Raw genomic sequence first — 16,861 nt, forward strand, 5'->3', positions numbered from 1 at the left:
TTTCAACAGGAAATGCCAATCTCAAAGCTATTTTAGAAATACTGCTTAATATCATCTCCGATGTCAGAGTTCTCGCAGACATAAGTTGTTAAATCATTTGACCTTGGGAGGCAGGTTCATATTTAGATTAAATGATTCTCTCTTCTGTGCTTCAGGTCACATGTAGAGTTTGCATCTCCATATGGGTGGGCTGTTCCTCTTGGAAGGAGTTCTTTAGGTTGGGAAAATTTGCAAAGTTATTTTTTACATCAGTGCAGACAGGTGCACAGCAGCTGAACAAAACAGTGTATATGACTGTGACCCATGAAGACATGGACCACTGATGGCATTGCAGAAGCACCTCAAATGAAAGTCTTCGTGTGTTCTTATGGTGGCACAAGAAAATGGGACTTCCTAAATATACTTTTTAATTTGTTGCTCTCTGGAGTTTACCAGATCAAAGAAGTATGGAATAGGCTAAGTTGGAAGGGACCCTCAAAGATAATCAGGTCCAACTCCCAGCTCTGCACAGGACGTCCCCAAGAGTCACACCATGTGCCTGAGAACTTGAATTCTTCTCAGGCTTGGTACTGTGACCACTTCCCTAGGGAGCCTGTTCCAGACCACAACCACCCTTTGGGTGAAGAACCTTTTACTAATGTCTGTCTTAAACCTCTCCAACACAACTTCAGGCCATTGCCTCAGGTCCTGTCACTGATCACCTGAGAGAAGAGATCAGTGCCTGCCCTTCTTTGGCTGGAGGGAGGGGAACACAGGGACAGCCTCTGTGAGAAGATGCCAGGGACCACTCCTATTTCAGACAGAGTTTTCAGCCAGCCCCTAAACAGACCTGCTGGTGTTGAAAGCTGGTCAGTGATGCTGTTACCTCTCTAATAACACATTTAGTAAAGGATAAAAATATTGCATATGAGCAGTGAGAGAGTGGAGTGAGAAGATACGAGAGGAACATTCCTGCAGACCCTCAGGTAAGTGCAGAAGGAGGGGCTGGAGGTGCTCCAGGTACCAGAGCTGGGATTCCCCCACAGCCCATGGTGCAGCCCATGGTGAGGCACCTGTTCCCCTGCAGCCCCTGCAGATTCAAGGGGGAGCAGAGATCCACCTGCAGCCCCTGGAGGATCCATGCCAGAGCAGGTGGAATTGCCGTGAATGAAGCTGCAGCCTGTGAAGAGTCCACATTGGAGCCAGCTCCTGGCAGGAGCTGTGGCCCAATGGAGAGAGGAGCCCACACTGGAGCAGGTTTTCTGACAGGAATTGTGGCCTGTGAGGGACCCATGCTGAAGCAGTCTATTCCTGAAAGACTGCTTCTTGGAGAGTGCCTACAATGCAGTGGTTCTTGAAGAACTGCAGCCCATGGCAAGGGCCTGTGCTGGAGAAGTTGGCAAAGGACTGTATCTCCTAGGGGATCCGATGCTGGATTGGGTGAGCAGCCTGAGGAGGAAGGAGAGTCAGACACAAGTTGTCATTGACTGGTCACAATCCCTAATCCCAGTTTGGATGTCCAAAGCATAGGAGGAAGGAAGGGAAGAGATAGCAATGAAAGACTATCCTGATATCTGAAAACTTCCGCAATTCACACTAGTCCTGAGTCTTTCAATTTTGGCGCTTCCATGGTTTGTGTTTTTATGACACATCAGTGTGTCTGTCAACAGATCTAGTGTTGCTGTCATATGTAATAGCTGACTGTGCCAGGGCTTCCCACACAAGAGTTGAAAACATAGGGGAATGCATTTTAAAATGCTCATTCCAGAACCTGTGTCCTAGAACACTCAGTCATGGCTGATGCAGGTTCTATCATGTCACTTTGGTGTTAGGCTGCAGGTCTCCCAGATTCCTACATATATGGTTCCTATACCTGGTACCTGTTTGCTGCTGAGCAAAACTAACATTGTTGGCAGACCAGCTGCACACTACTTATTCTCTGTAAATATATTGTTTAGAGTATTTAAACTATATGGGTATAACTTGGGAATGAGAAGTTGTTGGAATTTTTTGCTTTTTGTTTTTCAAGATAAGGTTTGTGTTTTAAGTGAGTGACTTGTCTTTAGAACAATAGCAGGAAGTTTGGAAAGTATTTCTCTTACAGGGAAAGAAGACCATGTGACTTGACTGTGTGTCTCAGTAAACCCTTCAGCATATACAATTTTTGCCATTTTGACATTCTGATGTCTTCTCTTAACTGAAGGTCCTGTGAGTCACTTATTCTTTTAAAGAGATTGTATTATCATGTGGTACAATCTGCTAGAATAGAACACCTCTAATTCATATTATGACTACTGCATTAATACTAAATTGGCTTTTTAAGGTGCATAGCAATGTTTTTTCTGGAGTCTCTTCCAAGGGGAACAGGCTGGGTGGAGAAAGGATCAAGACTAGCCCTGGGGGAAAGCCTTGGAGGTGTTGGTGGGTGAGAAGCTCTATGTGCCTCGGCAATGCATGTTCACAGCCCACAAAGCCAAACATGTCCTGGGCTGCATCCAAAGCAGTGTGGGCAGCAGGGCCAGGGAGGGGATTCTGCCCCTCTGCACTGCTCTGCTGAGACCCCACCTGCAGTGCTGCGTCCAGCTCTGGGCTCTCCTGCACAACAAGAAGCCAGGTGGAGCCAGTCCAGGGGTGGAACACTTGTTCCCTGGGCTGGAGTGCCATTCCTGTGAAAACAGACTAAGAGGACCAGGTTTCAGCCTGGAGAAGAGAAGGCTACAGGGAGGCATAATTTCAGCCTTCCAGTACCTGAAAGGAGCCTACAAGATAGACAGAGAGAGTCTAATTTACAAGGGCATGTCGTGACAGCACAAGGGAGAATGGCATTAAAGTTTAGGAAGGTTGGTTTAGATTAGATATTAGGAAGAAATTCTTGACTGTGACAGTGGTGAGGCACTGGAAAAATTTGTCCAGAGAGGTTGTAGACTCCCCATCCCTGGAGATGTTCAAGACCAGGCAGAATGGGGCTCTGAGCAACATGATCACGTGGCAGGTGTCCCTGGCCATGGCAGGGAATATTGGAACTAGATGATCTGTAATGTCCCTTTCAACCCAAACCATTCTGTGATTCTATGAGTCTGACCTCTGCATTCATCTCATCTTTGGTGAGACCAATGACATTGCAAAATCTGCAGGAGAAAATAGTATGTGTAATACGGCTAGTAAGTTGTCAGCTATTATGAGATACCTGGTTTAAAGACAAATTATTATTCAGTGTTTTTCAAAGTATGCTCATAAAAGTGTATTTGTCACTGCTTTATTTATGAGGGGAAAAGTCTTGAAGAAAATTTTCTTAGAATGCTAGTATGCAACTGTTTTACCAAGTATAATTTAGTGCATTTTTAATAAGTAAAATGCCTTAAGAAGTGTAAGAGAAATGGAAAAAGAATTGGCAAATTCAGGTAGTCATGTTTTCCCAGAGGCATTTTCTGAGAACAGTAGTGAGTTGGAATGCAAATCCTCATGGCTTTGCTGATTTTGTGGTTGCTGCTGATTACTGTAAAATTGATTCAGGAGTGTTGCAGCATCTCTGCATATGTTTAAGCTTCATCTCCATAGTGTCACAGGCATTTTTCCTCTCTGCGGGTTTTGTACTGAGTAAGAAAAAAAGTCTCATAACCCTCATCTTAGCATTTTTTCTTATCAAGGAGCAAAGAAGGACACTCTTCAGTTATTTCTCAGTCTTGATCTCAAGTATAACAGCACAAGTTTTCTTGGATCGGCTATTTCAGGACTTTAATGGTATTCAGACAATGTTTTATCACATTTGGATTTAGACTGGGGCAAGGATAGTTTGCTTTGAACATGAAGAATTATTATTCTGTTACTCTAAGTTATAAATACTTTAGGGTCATATTATGTTATTTAATGAAATTTCAAGTTTGACTTTTTTCTCCATCCTGAGAATGAATTTGAGCTTTAACTCCACTAAGTGTACAATTTCACAGCTTGGCATTGATTTCTTGAATTTTTCATCATGTGGATTCCTACTGTAAGGACCATGTGTTACAAAAAGTACTCTGTGCCCCTGTAAAACTGCAAAGAAGTACAACAACGGAGCCTTAGGAAGGATTTTGTCTAAACATGAAACACATTAAGTACCTAGCATTTACCTGAGGTTTGTGTTCAGATATTTCAGAGTTAATTGATCTGTGTTTAAAAATAAAGAAGGCCTGCCATATCCTCACAGAAATATTTGTGGAACACAGAGAAATCCCTTTGCAGAGGAAAGTAATGTACCAGATGTGAGTGAATGAATGATTATAGAAGGAAGATATGAGAAACAAGTCTTTAAACTGGATTATTAATAAGAAAGATTGTGTTTAAATAAAAGGAGATATAAAGGACATTTGATGCAGAAATCAAACCCTAAATTAGGGCTTCCACTGAAAATTGAAACTTTTAAAGGACATTAAAACAACAGTAGAAGATCATTTACATATTTCAATAAAAATACAGGAAATAGGAAAATAATTGAAGCTGCTCTATATTGATGATGGGACAGAAAAGCAATAAAATCTGGTTGGAGATTCAAAACTAATAGATATTTCACATTGATTTTCACTCAAGGAGAATGTTGATCTTAAAAGAGATGTGATGACTAATGTGACCAGAGAAGTTACATCTTTCTTCCCTGGTTCTTCAAGAACTAGTTTACTGAAGGGCAGATACAATAACAAGTGCCTCTTTCTAGAGCTGTTAAGGAAGTTGTGAAATGTATGATCAGTGGTTATTTTGATCGAAAGAAAGCTTTAAAATATGGATATAGAATGAAAATGACATAAAATGCAACCAGAAATTATTAAGGTAGACAGTATAGGATTGATCTCTATCTTCCAGTTGCCAAGAGAATGCAATAAAGTAGACACGCTCTTAAGAGAACTGATTTATGGAAATGGAGACAAACAGAGTCAAAAGGCAAGCATGAAAGCGTGGAGAAGATGGCAACAAATTTTAGTAGAAGAGGAGGTACCAGGCTGGAGAAGCACAATTGCAGGATCATAGGCGTCTAATTTTACAGTAGACATAGAGATAAAAAGTCAGGGTACCATGATGGAATTTGCTGCAGAGGCAGATAAGTACATTGAACAGAGCAGACTAAGACTGTAAGCATAGAAGTAAATAATTTTAAAGGGTGCAGAAATGTGTGTGGCATGATGGAAAACAAGTAATAGTGACTAATGAAAATACTCTGCTAAAAGTAGAGTTCATCATCATTTGCAAATGGCCCAGAAGGAAGAAGGAGCAGACTTTTGATCCCAACATGATCATCAGCCACCACTGAGGTTCAGATTTTAGAAGAACACAATTGCATCTTAGGACATGTAAAAAAAAAAAAAAAAACACAACTTTGTGGTTGAAATGGAGAAATACTGTAAAAACCAGCAGGAAACCTTTAACTGAAATTCTCAACATGTCGGTCATCTGTGTTTAAGCAAGATGAGATGGAACTGAGAAAGCAGAGAGCAATGCTCCCTGTGATGATTAGTGGAATGACAAGCCAATCATTTGAGGGGTCAGTGGGAATCTGTTTTGTGTGATCCAGCAAAGAAAATACTAAGAGGCTTTGTAAGAGATGTGTGTATGTAAGGTAAATTAGGTAAAAGAAGAAAACTTTTGAAAAAGCTTTATTGATATAAAATCTGGCTATAAAAATCATTAGGATGGGAGCTGTAACTGTAGAGAACATAAAATCACAAAACTACCCTCAAGCTACTTACTCCAGTTCTGGCATCAGAACTGGGTAGATCACCCAAGTCTTAGGAAAAAAATGCTCAGTTTGTATTTTCAGTTCTTTTTTCGGTAAATGTAATTTTAAAAACTTAAAGCTGGAGTGATTTGAATTTGCTAAGGTTGTACATTGTACCTTAAGTGTGCTGCACATGCAGAATGACTGGGAACTCTAGGCTAGTGGGAGGATGTCTTAAGTTTCCCCATGTTTAGGCAACATGTGAGAAGAGGAGGACTGTGAGAAGAGAGGATCTGAAACAGGAGAGCATAGGAAATATTGAGAGGAAAGCATAGGACACATTCCCTAACTGACTGTTCCTTTCTCCATTTTCTGTGATTCTGGGAGAGGTACCACTATTAATGATGACACAGTTTCTAATAACTTGGTTTGTGCTTCAAAAAAAAATGGGATATTTTCCGTTAGACCCTTTATGAATTGATAGAAATGCAGTAGTTGCTCAAGAAAATACCCATATGCATGCTTTTCTGTGCAGACATCAGTAAAGTCCTTACCCAGTCTGATTAAATCAATAGCAGTCTTTCCCTATGTCTTAAATTAGTCCAAGAGCAAATCAAAACTCAGAATATATATTCAGGTCATTTGTTTTCTAGTTTTCAGTTAGCACAGAGTAGAAATAAAAGGGTTGGGGCAAAAGTCAGATCACATTGACTTACTGCATTTTACTTAAACTGCCCTCTTAAAGTCAAGGAGATTATTCATGAAGTAGGTTTTTACTCAATCTCTAGAAGTGTTTTAATGTACTACAAGGGCTTCCTGCGTAAAAGAGAGCAAAGGTTTTACCTTGTTACAATTCAAAATGTCCAAATTTCACTTACAAGGTCAGTGACATTTTTTTGATAATTTTCACATTTTGGAATGTGAACATTTTTCAGTTCAAGGTAACGGAAATGCTTGATACCTGATACTGTGCAGAGCTATGGCTACATCAGTATATGTTGATTTTTTTTTTCACTAGTATGCAAAAACACTTTATTTATTTTACATTTATTTTAGAGCAAGACCACAATAGATACTCTGGTGTTCTATAAATAGGATCAGAAAATCATGAAATATTACTTGACTGTTTATTTATTGGTTTCCAGAATAAAACACATGGTGAAAATTGAAGGTAACTGCACAGGCAGAACTGCAAATACTCAAATTAAAAATTTGGGGATATTGGAATGTGTAAGTACATGTTTACAGATTTTTTCTCTACTTGAACTCTGTTTGTTTGTTTGTTTCTTTCAGTTTGCTCCCAGTATTCTAGAGGAGTTTTTGCCATTTTTGGACTGTATGATAAGAGATCAGTACATACCTTGACCTCATTCTGCAGCGCCTTGCACATCTCCCTCATCACGCCCAGTTTCCCCACGGAGGGGGAGAGCCAGTTTGTGCTGCAGCTGCGGCCGTCCCTGCGGGGAGCCCTCCTGAGCCTGCTGGATCACTATGAATGGAATCGCTTTGTTTTCCTCTATGACACAGACCGAGGTGAGTTGTGACCCAGCTTTCTCATCTTCATCGTTCTAATGACTTTTGCAAGAACAGTAAACTTTTATGTCCCATTGAGAGCTTGGGGAGCCAAATTTTAGAGGGTCTTTGAGGTGAAATATCTCTGACTGGGTTGCTGTGTGGCTGAAGGAAGAACTCCTTAGCCTGCAAAAATTCGGTATTGGATTCACTTAGTGAGTAATCGATCAGCCAAAGCCTGTGCTGTAAGTCTAGAATACCAAAATCTTTAAACTAATGGAAGTGAAACAAAAACACAGTTCAATCAGCAGAATGTTACAGTTCTAGTCTCTCTTCACTTCGTAAGTGACAGCAGTATGAAGAAGTGGAGAGGAACAGCTGCTTCTCTGCATCTGCACTGGTGTAAGCTGAGATGAGAATGAGACTCAAACTCCAGACTTTGGAAGGTCAGGGCAGACAAAGGCTCTGCCCTCAGGCAGTGCCAGAGTAGTGGAGGTGAGAGGCAATACCTGCCAGGCACGAGGTATCCAGAGGCCAGCAGTGGGAGGAAGTGCTGCTGCAGCCCATCTTCTGCTCCTTTCAACTGGAGTTACCTCTGTGATGGGACTACACTTTTACAAAATATAGAGTTATACAGAAAAGGGTGTGTTTTCCATCCAGTCTCCCTTCCACATCCCAACACATCTCAGAATTGTTTAAGTGATAAAAACGTGTAAGTGCATCACTGTGTGTCACCACTCAGTGAGGAATTGAGAGGTAAAAGCTGTTTTCCGAGCTTTGTGTTCATTCTGCTGGCAAAGTCTTTGTTTTTGGAATAGAACTGAGCCAGCATAACTGAGCTTCTGCAAAAAAGGCAAGATTGTTATGTTGGTGGCTTGCTTTCTGTGGGGGAGCGAACAGCATAGCTATAGTCAAATAATTATTTTACTACAGCTGTTTCAATATAGTTCTCCATGTGGACAGTCTATTCCAGAATTAAAATGGCTTTATTCCAGTATAATTACTCTACAGAAGAAATAGGGAATTACGCAGACCTAAATAAATCTGTTTAATTATTTGATTATGGCTATAGAAGTTAATTTTCTCATATATACAAGCACTACATTTTAGTGAGTTTTTACCTTGATATGCTGCCTAAATACCTGAATTTGAATCAAAATGAACAATGGAAGTAAATGAAAGAGTTTGTATTGTTTCATAATTGCTTGTTTGTTGTTTCTAATGCAATATTTTTTTAATACTTGCTGGGCCCATAAAGGAAGTTCTGGGAAGCATTATAGAATGTATTTGGTAACTGGAAAGAGAAAAAACTAGCAGAATTTTAAAGTATTTCTACTCAAGATACAGTTATGGGCAACCAAAAAACAAGCACATAATTAGAGATGTGGTCTTACAGGTTCAACAGATTGTTAAGTAAAGAAGTGCACAACCTGCAGTTACCTTTCTCATCTAAATTCACACACTTAATTAGATTGAGACATCATTTTTAAGCAGGTGATATCACACCAAGGACAGTTTCAGAACAGAGTCTGTAACAGCATGGTTAATAATTAATTCTTATGGCACTAAACTCGGCCACTCTGAACTCATCAGCACATCTTCGATAAAGACATGACATTTTCCATCATGGATTAAGGGGATGCTACTTTGGGTAGTCTCTCAAATTCTGAATAGGTCTTGTGATGCAGTTTCATGCCGGAGAAAAAAAGATTCAACATGTCTTCCGGTATTAAGAGTACTGTAAAGACACGTAATTGTTGAGTAAATTTTCACCACCTTTGCACAAGACAAAATTTCAAAGTGGACCTGAGATACACTTTAAAAAAAAGCATCACCTTACTATCAGAGTAACTGATAGAGTCATAGAATCACTGTTGGTGAGGCCAGAAATTAATCTTGTCTAGATTTTTGTTAGAGATCCTTCCTTTACATGCCAGATGTCTCCCTGTTTCTCTGAGCAGCCCCACAGAAGCAAACTGAAGGAAGGTGAACCCCCTCAGCATTTTGTTGCTGAGCTTGCAAGTTGATCTTTGCAGTTGAAGTGGGAAGTTATGAATAAGCTCTTATGGGGGAAGGTAAGCAATAAACCTCAATTCCAGCCTGACACAGTAGCTGTCTGTGAAGAAGGCAGTATTTAGCAGCCGTCAGTATTGTATGAGGCAGAAGTCCTTCACAAAAGGTAGAATAACAAAACACTTGGGCAAACCTTCAGCAGCAGTGATGGAATAATTAATGTTGTTTTCAGACCTGCTTTCGAGTCTTTCTGTCCTGCTTGCTTCTTGGTTCTGTTGCATGTGACTCAGTTGCTGCTCACTCTTGGGGGATGAGCAATTAAAACCTATTGTCAAGGTAGATTTCTCTGTTGTAACATTCCATTCTTCTCTTTTGACAGCCCCTAAGCTCCCTGCAGAACCCCAGTCCTTATGGCTGGAGCCACCCATGTTAATATTTCAGTTTAGGCCAGGACTATACTTTTATTGCATCTAAGTCCTTCCCACATACCACAGTTGAGGTTACACCATAGAGCAGTCTTGGACCACACAAACCCTGAGGAGGTGGTGGCTTCAGCTATTATGTGAAATCTCCCTTTCTGATGTTCTGGCAAAGTCGTAGTCTGGAAAATCACTGTCCTGTGACAGAATGAAAATACTAGGAAGAACGGCAAAAATATAAAATTAATTGGATCTAGCAGGGGATGTTATAGAAAAGAAGAGCAGGTTTTGCAAGAGGCATTCAACCTAAGAGAAAGATGAAGGAAAATTCAGCTCATTATTTACCAGGGGAAAGTGAGCAAGTAAAGAGTGACACAGAAGGCTAAAGCCTGAAGGGTCCTTTTGTTTCAATACATTCCTCTTTCTCTTATCCTCCTTCCAGGTTAAAAACAGTTTAATTATGGCCTGGTGCTGAGTACAATTAATAGTAACAGCAAAGCGCCAGGAACACAGAAAGGACAGGAAAAAAGTAGGCTGAAGTACATTTATTTGAGTTATGCAAAGTATAGTAGGAAAGGGCTGAAACAAAAACCATGCCTCTTTGAGATACCCAGAGGAAAGGGAAGTCCAGCAGGGATAAAGAGCTCAGGTAATATTGGATGTCATCTCTAAAGAGGAATAAGTGAAAAAAACCCAATTGAGTAGAGCAGAAGAACTTGCAACTTATGTATGTTGTTTTATTGGATTGAGAGGTATTTAGTTTAAAAAGAGGCATATAATCAAGTGGAGCTGTGTATCTGTAAATCCATGGGATTTTTGGCCTAGCACAAGTATGCCTGCAGTGTGATTTCACTAGTTGGTGACAACATTTTCAGGCACCAGAAAGAAAAATTTGGACCCTGAAACCACAGAAGAAGGCTGGAGAAGCTTGTGTGATGTGTGCAAAGCTGTTTAAGAATAAAATCATAGAATTTTTTCGGTTGAAAAAGACCCTTAAGGTTAAGTCCAGCCATTCACCTAGCACAGCCAATATCCAATACAGACTTGAGTGGTGCAAGAATTGGGCCTACAAGAGGTCAGTGTTAGTTTTCCACACCATGTGCAGCCTTATTGAGAGCTGGAATGGCTGAAGTTGCTAGTTAAACTGCAGGGATTACCCAGAGCTGAGGAGTCCCAGGATGGCAGAGGGGCTGCAGAGCAGCATGGGCACACATGAGAGGATGGCAGCCAGCAAGCTGCAAACTGCGTTCACAAAATGTCAGTGTCCATTTGAATTCAGCTGTGTTTCCCAGCAAGAGCTCTCAATCCCTGACTGTGACTAAAGTGGGGAGCACAAAGGGTAGAGCTACCAGCTGGCCTAGCAGTTGGTTCACTAGTGGCAAGGACTGTAAAACAGTTATATTCTACAGAAATTGGCATCATGTGTGATCTTGCTTATGTACCTTGTTAATACTTTTTTCTTTCCCTCCACACCTTTTAATTACATGTTCAGAAAGCCAACTCTTGTCATGGCTGCAGATGAGGAAAATTAGCTCACTATGCATAACGTAAATCCACTTTTCCCACATTTCTGGACAGTGTTTTAATAGCAACTCTTTTAAAGTTGAAACTGTTCTATGACAATCTAAACCTGACAGAAGGTTTATACAAGTACTAGTGGTCTGTTAGAATTAATCCTACAGTACACAGAGTAGCAATCTCTAGGCTTTTGTCTCTAAGAACTTGTGGAGGATAAGTGAGTCCCAGAAGAGAACAGAAGATGTCTGGAGAAGGCAAATAATGGTACAGGAAATTTAAAGCTTTCCCTCTTATTTTGAGGGGGATTATGGATTTTATTTACAATCAGTTTATCAGGCTAATCTAATTTCCAGCTTTGGCAGAGCATGTGGCTCAGCAGGAACCATTAGATTTTGTGTATCCCTGATTAGTACCTCCAGTGATACTGCCTCAGGCTTGATTTTCTCACAGAAAAACATAAAAAATAGAGGTTCAACTATAGCATGGCAATCTGAAAAGTAGAAACCATAACCCCCAAATTTTTGCGAATAACATATTTTAAAAGTAAGAGCACGTATCAAGTGAGGTGCAAAGGATTTGTCTTTGAATTTGCATGACAGCACAGAGAAAGGCTTTGTGTTAATGAGCCTGGCCAAGGTATGAGTGGTCCAAATGGGTTCAGGGTTCAAAGTGATCTGCCAAATAGATAGTTCAAGAAGGTAAAATATGATAAAGTGGTATAAAGGCTAAATATAGTAGGGCAGAATCAAAGTGCGGAGTAACTGTCTCAGAATTAATATCACGGGATATATTTCAGAAGTTGTGGTGAGCCATAAGTACAATGTAAGTACAGAAAGCCATACTGTGTCCAATAAATTAGATGTTATTTTGAAATTTCAAAAAGGAATGTTGCATGTGAGACATGAAGGCTGAATATTGCCCTCACCCGGCTGGCCACTCTGCTGTGTCACATGTTGAGATTTCCACTGTGCAAGAAAACATCAAACATTTTCAATAAAATTTTCCTTGCCCTTTTAAAGCACCACACACTGTTTTCAGCAATAACAAGGGCCTTCAGTATAAATGTAGCACAAGGATCCATTGCTGGCACTGTGGTCACTGACCACCACATACAGATACAAGTTTCAGGGGTCCACTGAAAAGAAAGATTATTAAAAAAAAAAAAAAAACAACCAAAAACAAAACAAACAAACCAAAACAAACAAACTAAACAACAAAAAAAGATATTACCAATGAGAAAAAAGCTTTACAAATGGAGATTTTATTTTATTTTTTTTTAATTGTAGGACTGTTAAGGAGCAAAGATCAGTTGTTTGTATCTGATGAGATGTAGGCAAGATAGAATTATGTAGGCAGATTTAAAGTGTTACTAGGAAAAAAAACGTTTCAGTCAGGTTGGAATAAGCTGATGAAGTTCTTACCACTAGGGTAAAATTGCTACTGCTTCAGAGGTTTTGAAGAGTGTAGTAAATATCTGGTGGTGATGGGCTTTGCTATGTCCACCTCAGATGATCTCTTATGTCCCCTCAGGATTATTTATGTAGTTGCCATGATTCCTCTAGGAAACTGGGAATGGCTTCTTCACACTACTTGGGACACTGAAAAGATAACTTTCTTAATTTTCTACTATGGAGCAACGTTCAATAATATGTTATTTCTATTCAATTATACAGCCTTTGTAAAACATTTGTTGTGTTCTATTATTCAAAAATCAAATTAAAATATTTTAAGTGATCTAGATAAAAACACTGTAAAATCAGGTTGAAGTACTATCATTATAAAATGGTACTCAAAAAGTTAAATTATCATTAGCTGGACATTTAGGTGCTGAAATAATTTGCCCTACCTCAAGCTTTACTTAATATTTTTATTGCACTTCTGAACAAATTTTTCAATGTCTCTAGTGAAAGTAGTGGGAACATAATTGCAAGTTGAAAAGTTATTTCAATACCTCCGTTGAAAGAGCTAAGCTTACTAAAGTCAGTAGTGATATAAATATATAACTTACACTGTTATGTGGATAAAAATACTGATTCAAGGCTCTTATTTTGAAATAAGTTAAAAGGACCATATGTTGCTAATAAAAAGCAAATTGCAGATGACCTTACAACTCAATACTGAAAATAGATGGTTTTCACACCAGGTGCCCTTTGCTTATAATTGTATTCTGCATAGCACTGTTAAGCCCAAACCTACGTCACTCTTGCCTTAAACTTCTAGAATAATATCACAGGAAATCCTGAAAAACCAAGTTATGTCTTGGATTGTAAAGAACATTATGTTGGGAATCTGACCTTGTTCAATTGCAGTCGTCCACTTGATCTTGGGCCCTTTTTCGTTACGATCACCAGGAAGAATTTGGTAGGAATGTCCCACTATGTGGATCTTTCATCCTACTGATCTTTGGCAAAATGTTGGTCAATAAATAAGAAACATAAGTTCATGACAGGGTCTACAAAAAAGGGGAGGTTCTTACTTTCATCATGCAGTTTTGTACCAAACTTTTGTGAAATAAAGATCAGTGTTGTTGTGACATTGAAGAAATATTGATGAAAGAAACAGCATCCAATAGCTGCTGTCATAGTCTTTAGACTGCTCTAACATCACGGTCTGCAGGTTTGAACTTTTCCATATTCCCCACTAGATCTGATAAAAAGCTGTTTGTCTTCAGCAAACACTCTTGCGTGAGCAGTGAATCATGTCACACATACTGGGATCCAGCTACCTCTGTGTTTGTTTTTTTTTTACCAAAGTTATATTATCATTTAATGCAGGCCAATCTGAACCAACATACAAAACATAAAAAAAATGTTTTGTCAAATATTAGTGAATTTAGAGAACTGAAGTAAGTTTGTCATATGCTCTACTGTTGTCTGTACTCAGTAAATTCCATGTTTTTAATGAAATAGGGCAGTGTGCTTTATCCATCAGTAATTGGCTTGCAGCAAATTTTATTTTGCTAGTGTTAGCTCATTAATAATTACGCCAGCAAAAAGCCAGCTCATCCTCATCTTCTCAGCAGGTGATAGCAGCTTGAAAATACAGGTAATAAATGCACACGTGAAACTAAAACACAGCAGGATCCTAAAATCAGCATTAGTAATGATACTGTGACTTTCCATCTTTCCCTTGTCATACCACTAAAGAGAAGCAATACTGGTACATCAGCAGGGTCATCATTTAATTTACTACATGTGAAAAATCTTTCAAGAGCTTTCAGAATGCTTCATTTAACAAAAGTGTTCCTCTTGCTGACTGAAATGATTGAACATTAAATCAAGGTTGAAATTAACAAAAATTTAGATATTGGAGTCAAAAGCTGATCATCAAGTGTACAGGTGAGTCTCCTGACCTTGGTATTCCATGTAAGATGTGGCTCAAACTATGCTGCATCAGAACTTTTCTGTGTGTTTGGTCATCTGGCTGAACACTCAGAACAGCCTAATATGCAAATGCCATAGAAATATATAAATCCTAAAGCATGAAATAAACTGCTGCTTATTACATTCCTATCTGAAGAATTTTCTTTCCGTTATTCTGACTTAGTGGCTGCCATGGAGAAGACAAGAGACTCATGATAATTTCAAATACTGCTTTTTAAGTTGCCGTGCCAGTGAATCATCTCTGCCCTTTCTAATGATTTGTTTGTGACAGTGTTGTTGAATCCTTAGAGCTAAGTTCTTTTCTCAGTAGCATTTATCTCAGTTTTGCACATGTGTAATACAAGATTACCCCTGTAACTTCTATATGCTTTTATATTCCAACATCCAAATGTAAATAACATTGCAACTTCCAATGGCTTGTTCTAATGATATCAGAGAATTTGAGAACAGTTAATTTGTTGTTACCTGCATATGTAGTACATTCCTTTAAATGAAAACATGTCATTTTTATCTGGTTTTTGCACACATTCTGTATTTACTTGAGAGCAGGGACAGTATGGTCTGTAAATCTGAATGTTTGTTTCCGTTTGCTTAAGAGCTTTTCCACACAGGGATATTATGCTGCAGTTGAGAAAAAAGTGACTTCATACCATTTTTTCTGTAGAAAAGCTCATGCTTTTTCTAGCATTTTTGTTCTAGATTTTCTGAATAATAGAATTAAGTTCAGCTGCTCTTGTGAATTTCAAATAGCAACTCTGAGCACGTTTCTCATTTTACTATTACTCGATCCCAAATAAGAGGAGGTGTTTTATGTATGTAATGATTGGACTTGTGGTCATATTTTCCGTCGATCAAACAAATTACTGTCAGAGAGCAAAGTGTTAAGCAGAAATGTTATGGTTCACTAGTGTTTAGCTTTCATGTTAATATTTAGGGTAGACCCTGCCCTTCTTTACATATATCTGTATCAGTGGTGTCATGTTTGACAAACCCTGCAAAAAACTGCCTTCAGTGAAGGCAGCCTTACATCAGCATCATCAAGAGCATCTTTTGTTAGTGTGAGGCTGTGCTATGTCACCACTACACCCTGGTCAGTGGTAACACTGCAGACAGTCGATGGATACAGCACCCAGCAGTGTGGGCCGCCAAAGATGGCCTTGAAAAGACTCAGACGAGGAAGCCAGCCACACATCCAAATGCTTATGCTTTAGAAATTTCTTTCAGTATGGACATCCGAGTCCTGCAGCTGCTGAACGTAGCCTTTTATATGGCCACAGGTGTTGGCTTCAGTGCTGGAGCTCAGAGTGGTAGCAAACAAAGGGGAGTATAGTCAATGCTGCCAGAGACTAGACATGGTGCCAGTTTAATACTGAATGTAAAACAAATACTTGTGCCAAGTTGTTTCTAAATGCATTTTTAGTTAGAAAAATTAGCTTGTCTTTTGAGAGTATTATCTATGTGTAGATGAATGTTCCAAGTTTTAAGAGAGTATAAAGCAGGCTTTTTAAAAATAAAAATAAATAAACAAGATATAGACTTAGAAATATCAATGCATACTATTCCATTTTTTATGCACCTATTGTTTAAAAAAGAATCAAAATGTATAGGGCTAATTTAATTCTTCAAGATCCCTCCTTGGCATATTTGTGAGACATCAATCCCTTGTGTAGTGTGAGTTACTTTTCCAGAGCTGGAGTAGGATGTAAAGGTAATTCCGCTTTAGAGTAAATCTGTGTTTGTATATAAGAGATTTCTGGAGTTGCACATTCTTAATTCAGATGATTGAACTGTCATTCTATCATCTATGCAATCTGTGATTTTATGGGTACATTTTCTGCTTTAGTAAAAAAGCATATTCCAATGTATTTAGATATTCAATATTCTGAGACTTTTTTTCCTGTAAATGAAATATATTTTAGGTGGTTCCCTCATAAATTACAGCTGAATCCTATTTCCATACATATTTATACAAATAATCTGTCTTTGGTCAATTCCAAAATGGGTGGTTGAAGTGTAGACATCCTTTTAAAATGATTGACTGCTTATCACAGTGCTACAGATTCTATTTCTGCCTCTGTACGGGGAATTTCCTGCACTAGTACTTACAGATAACAGCATTAGCAGCTGCTTCTGTTACCAAAATTGCAATACATGTTTGAGGTATTTAGCATTTTGCAATTGGAAAGAGAGTTACCAAAGGGTCTTTTAATCCTGGGGTCTCAAAGTCCCTTTTTTGTACTACTACCACCTTGGTGGGTTTTAATATTAATGCGCACCTGGATGCTGCAGGAGGTTTTCCTTTGGACAAGGGGCATACATTTGTTCCAGTGTGACTTTGTCTACAAGTG

The 16,861-nt window shown here is 39.0% G+C and overlaps 1 protein-coding gene across 11 annotated transcripts in view; it reads left to right on the forward strand.

Moving 5' to 3' along the window:
- The window catches only part of GRIA4 (glutamate ionotropic receptor AMPA type subunit 4), a 219,464-nt gene that overhangs the window by 65,490 nt on the left and 137,113 nt on the right, over positions 1–16,861 (forward strand). For all 11 annotated transcript variants that reach the window (XM_066175756.1, XM_066175757.1, XM_066175763.1 and 8 more), the window contains exon 3: positions 6,962–7,201. In XM_066175756.1, the coding sequence (XP_066031853.1) occupies positions 6,962–7,201 (240 nt within the window). The remainder of the gene's footprint in view (positions 1–6,961; positions 7,202–16,861) is intronic.

Source organism: Chamaea fasciata, unplaced genomic scaffold (genome assembly GCF_029207755.1).
Source record: "Chamaea fasciata isolate MVZ Bird 193981 ecotype frontalis unplaced genomic scaffold, bChaFas1.0.hap1 SCAF_2, whole genome shotgun sequence".
NCBI classification, from domain to species: domain Eukaryota; kingdom Metazoa; phylum Chordata; class Aves; order Passeriformes; family Sylviidae; genus Chamaea; species Chamaea fasciata.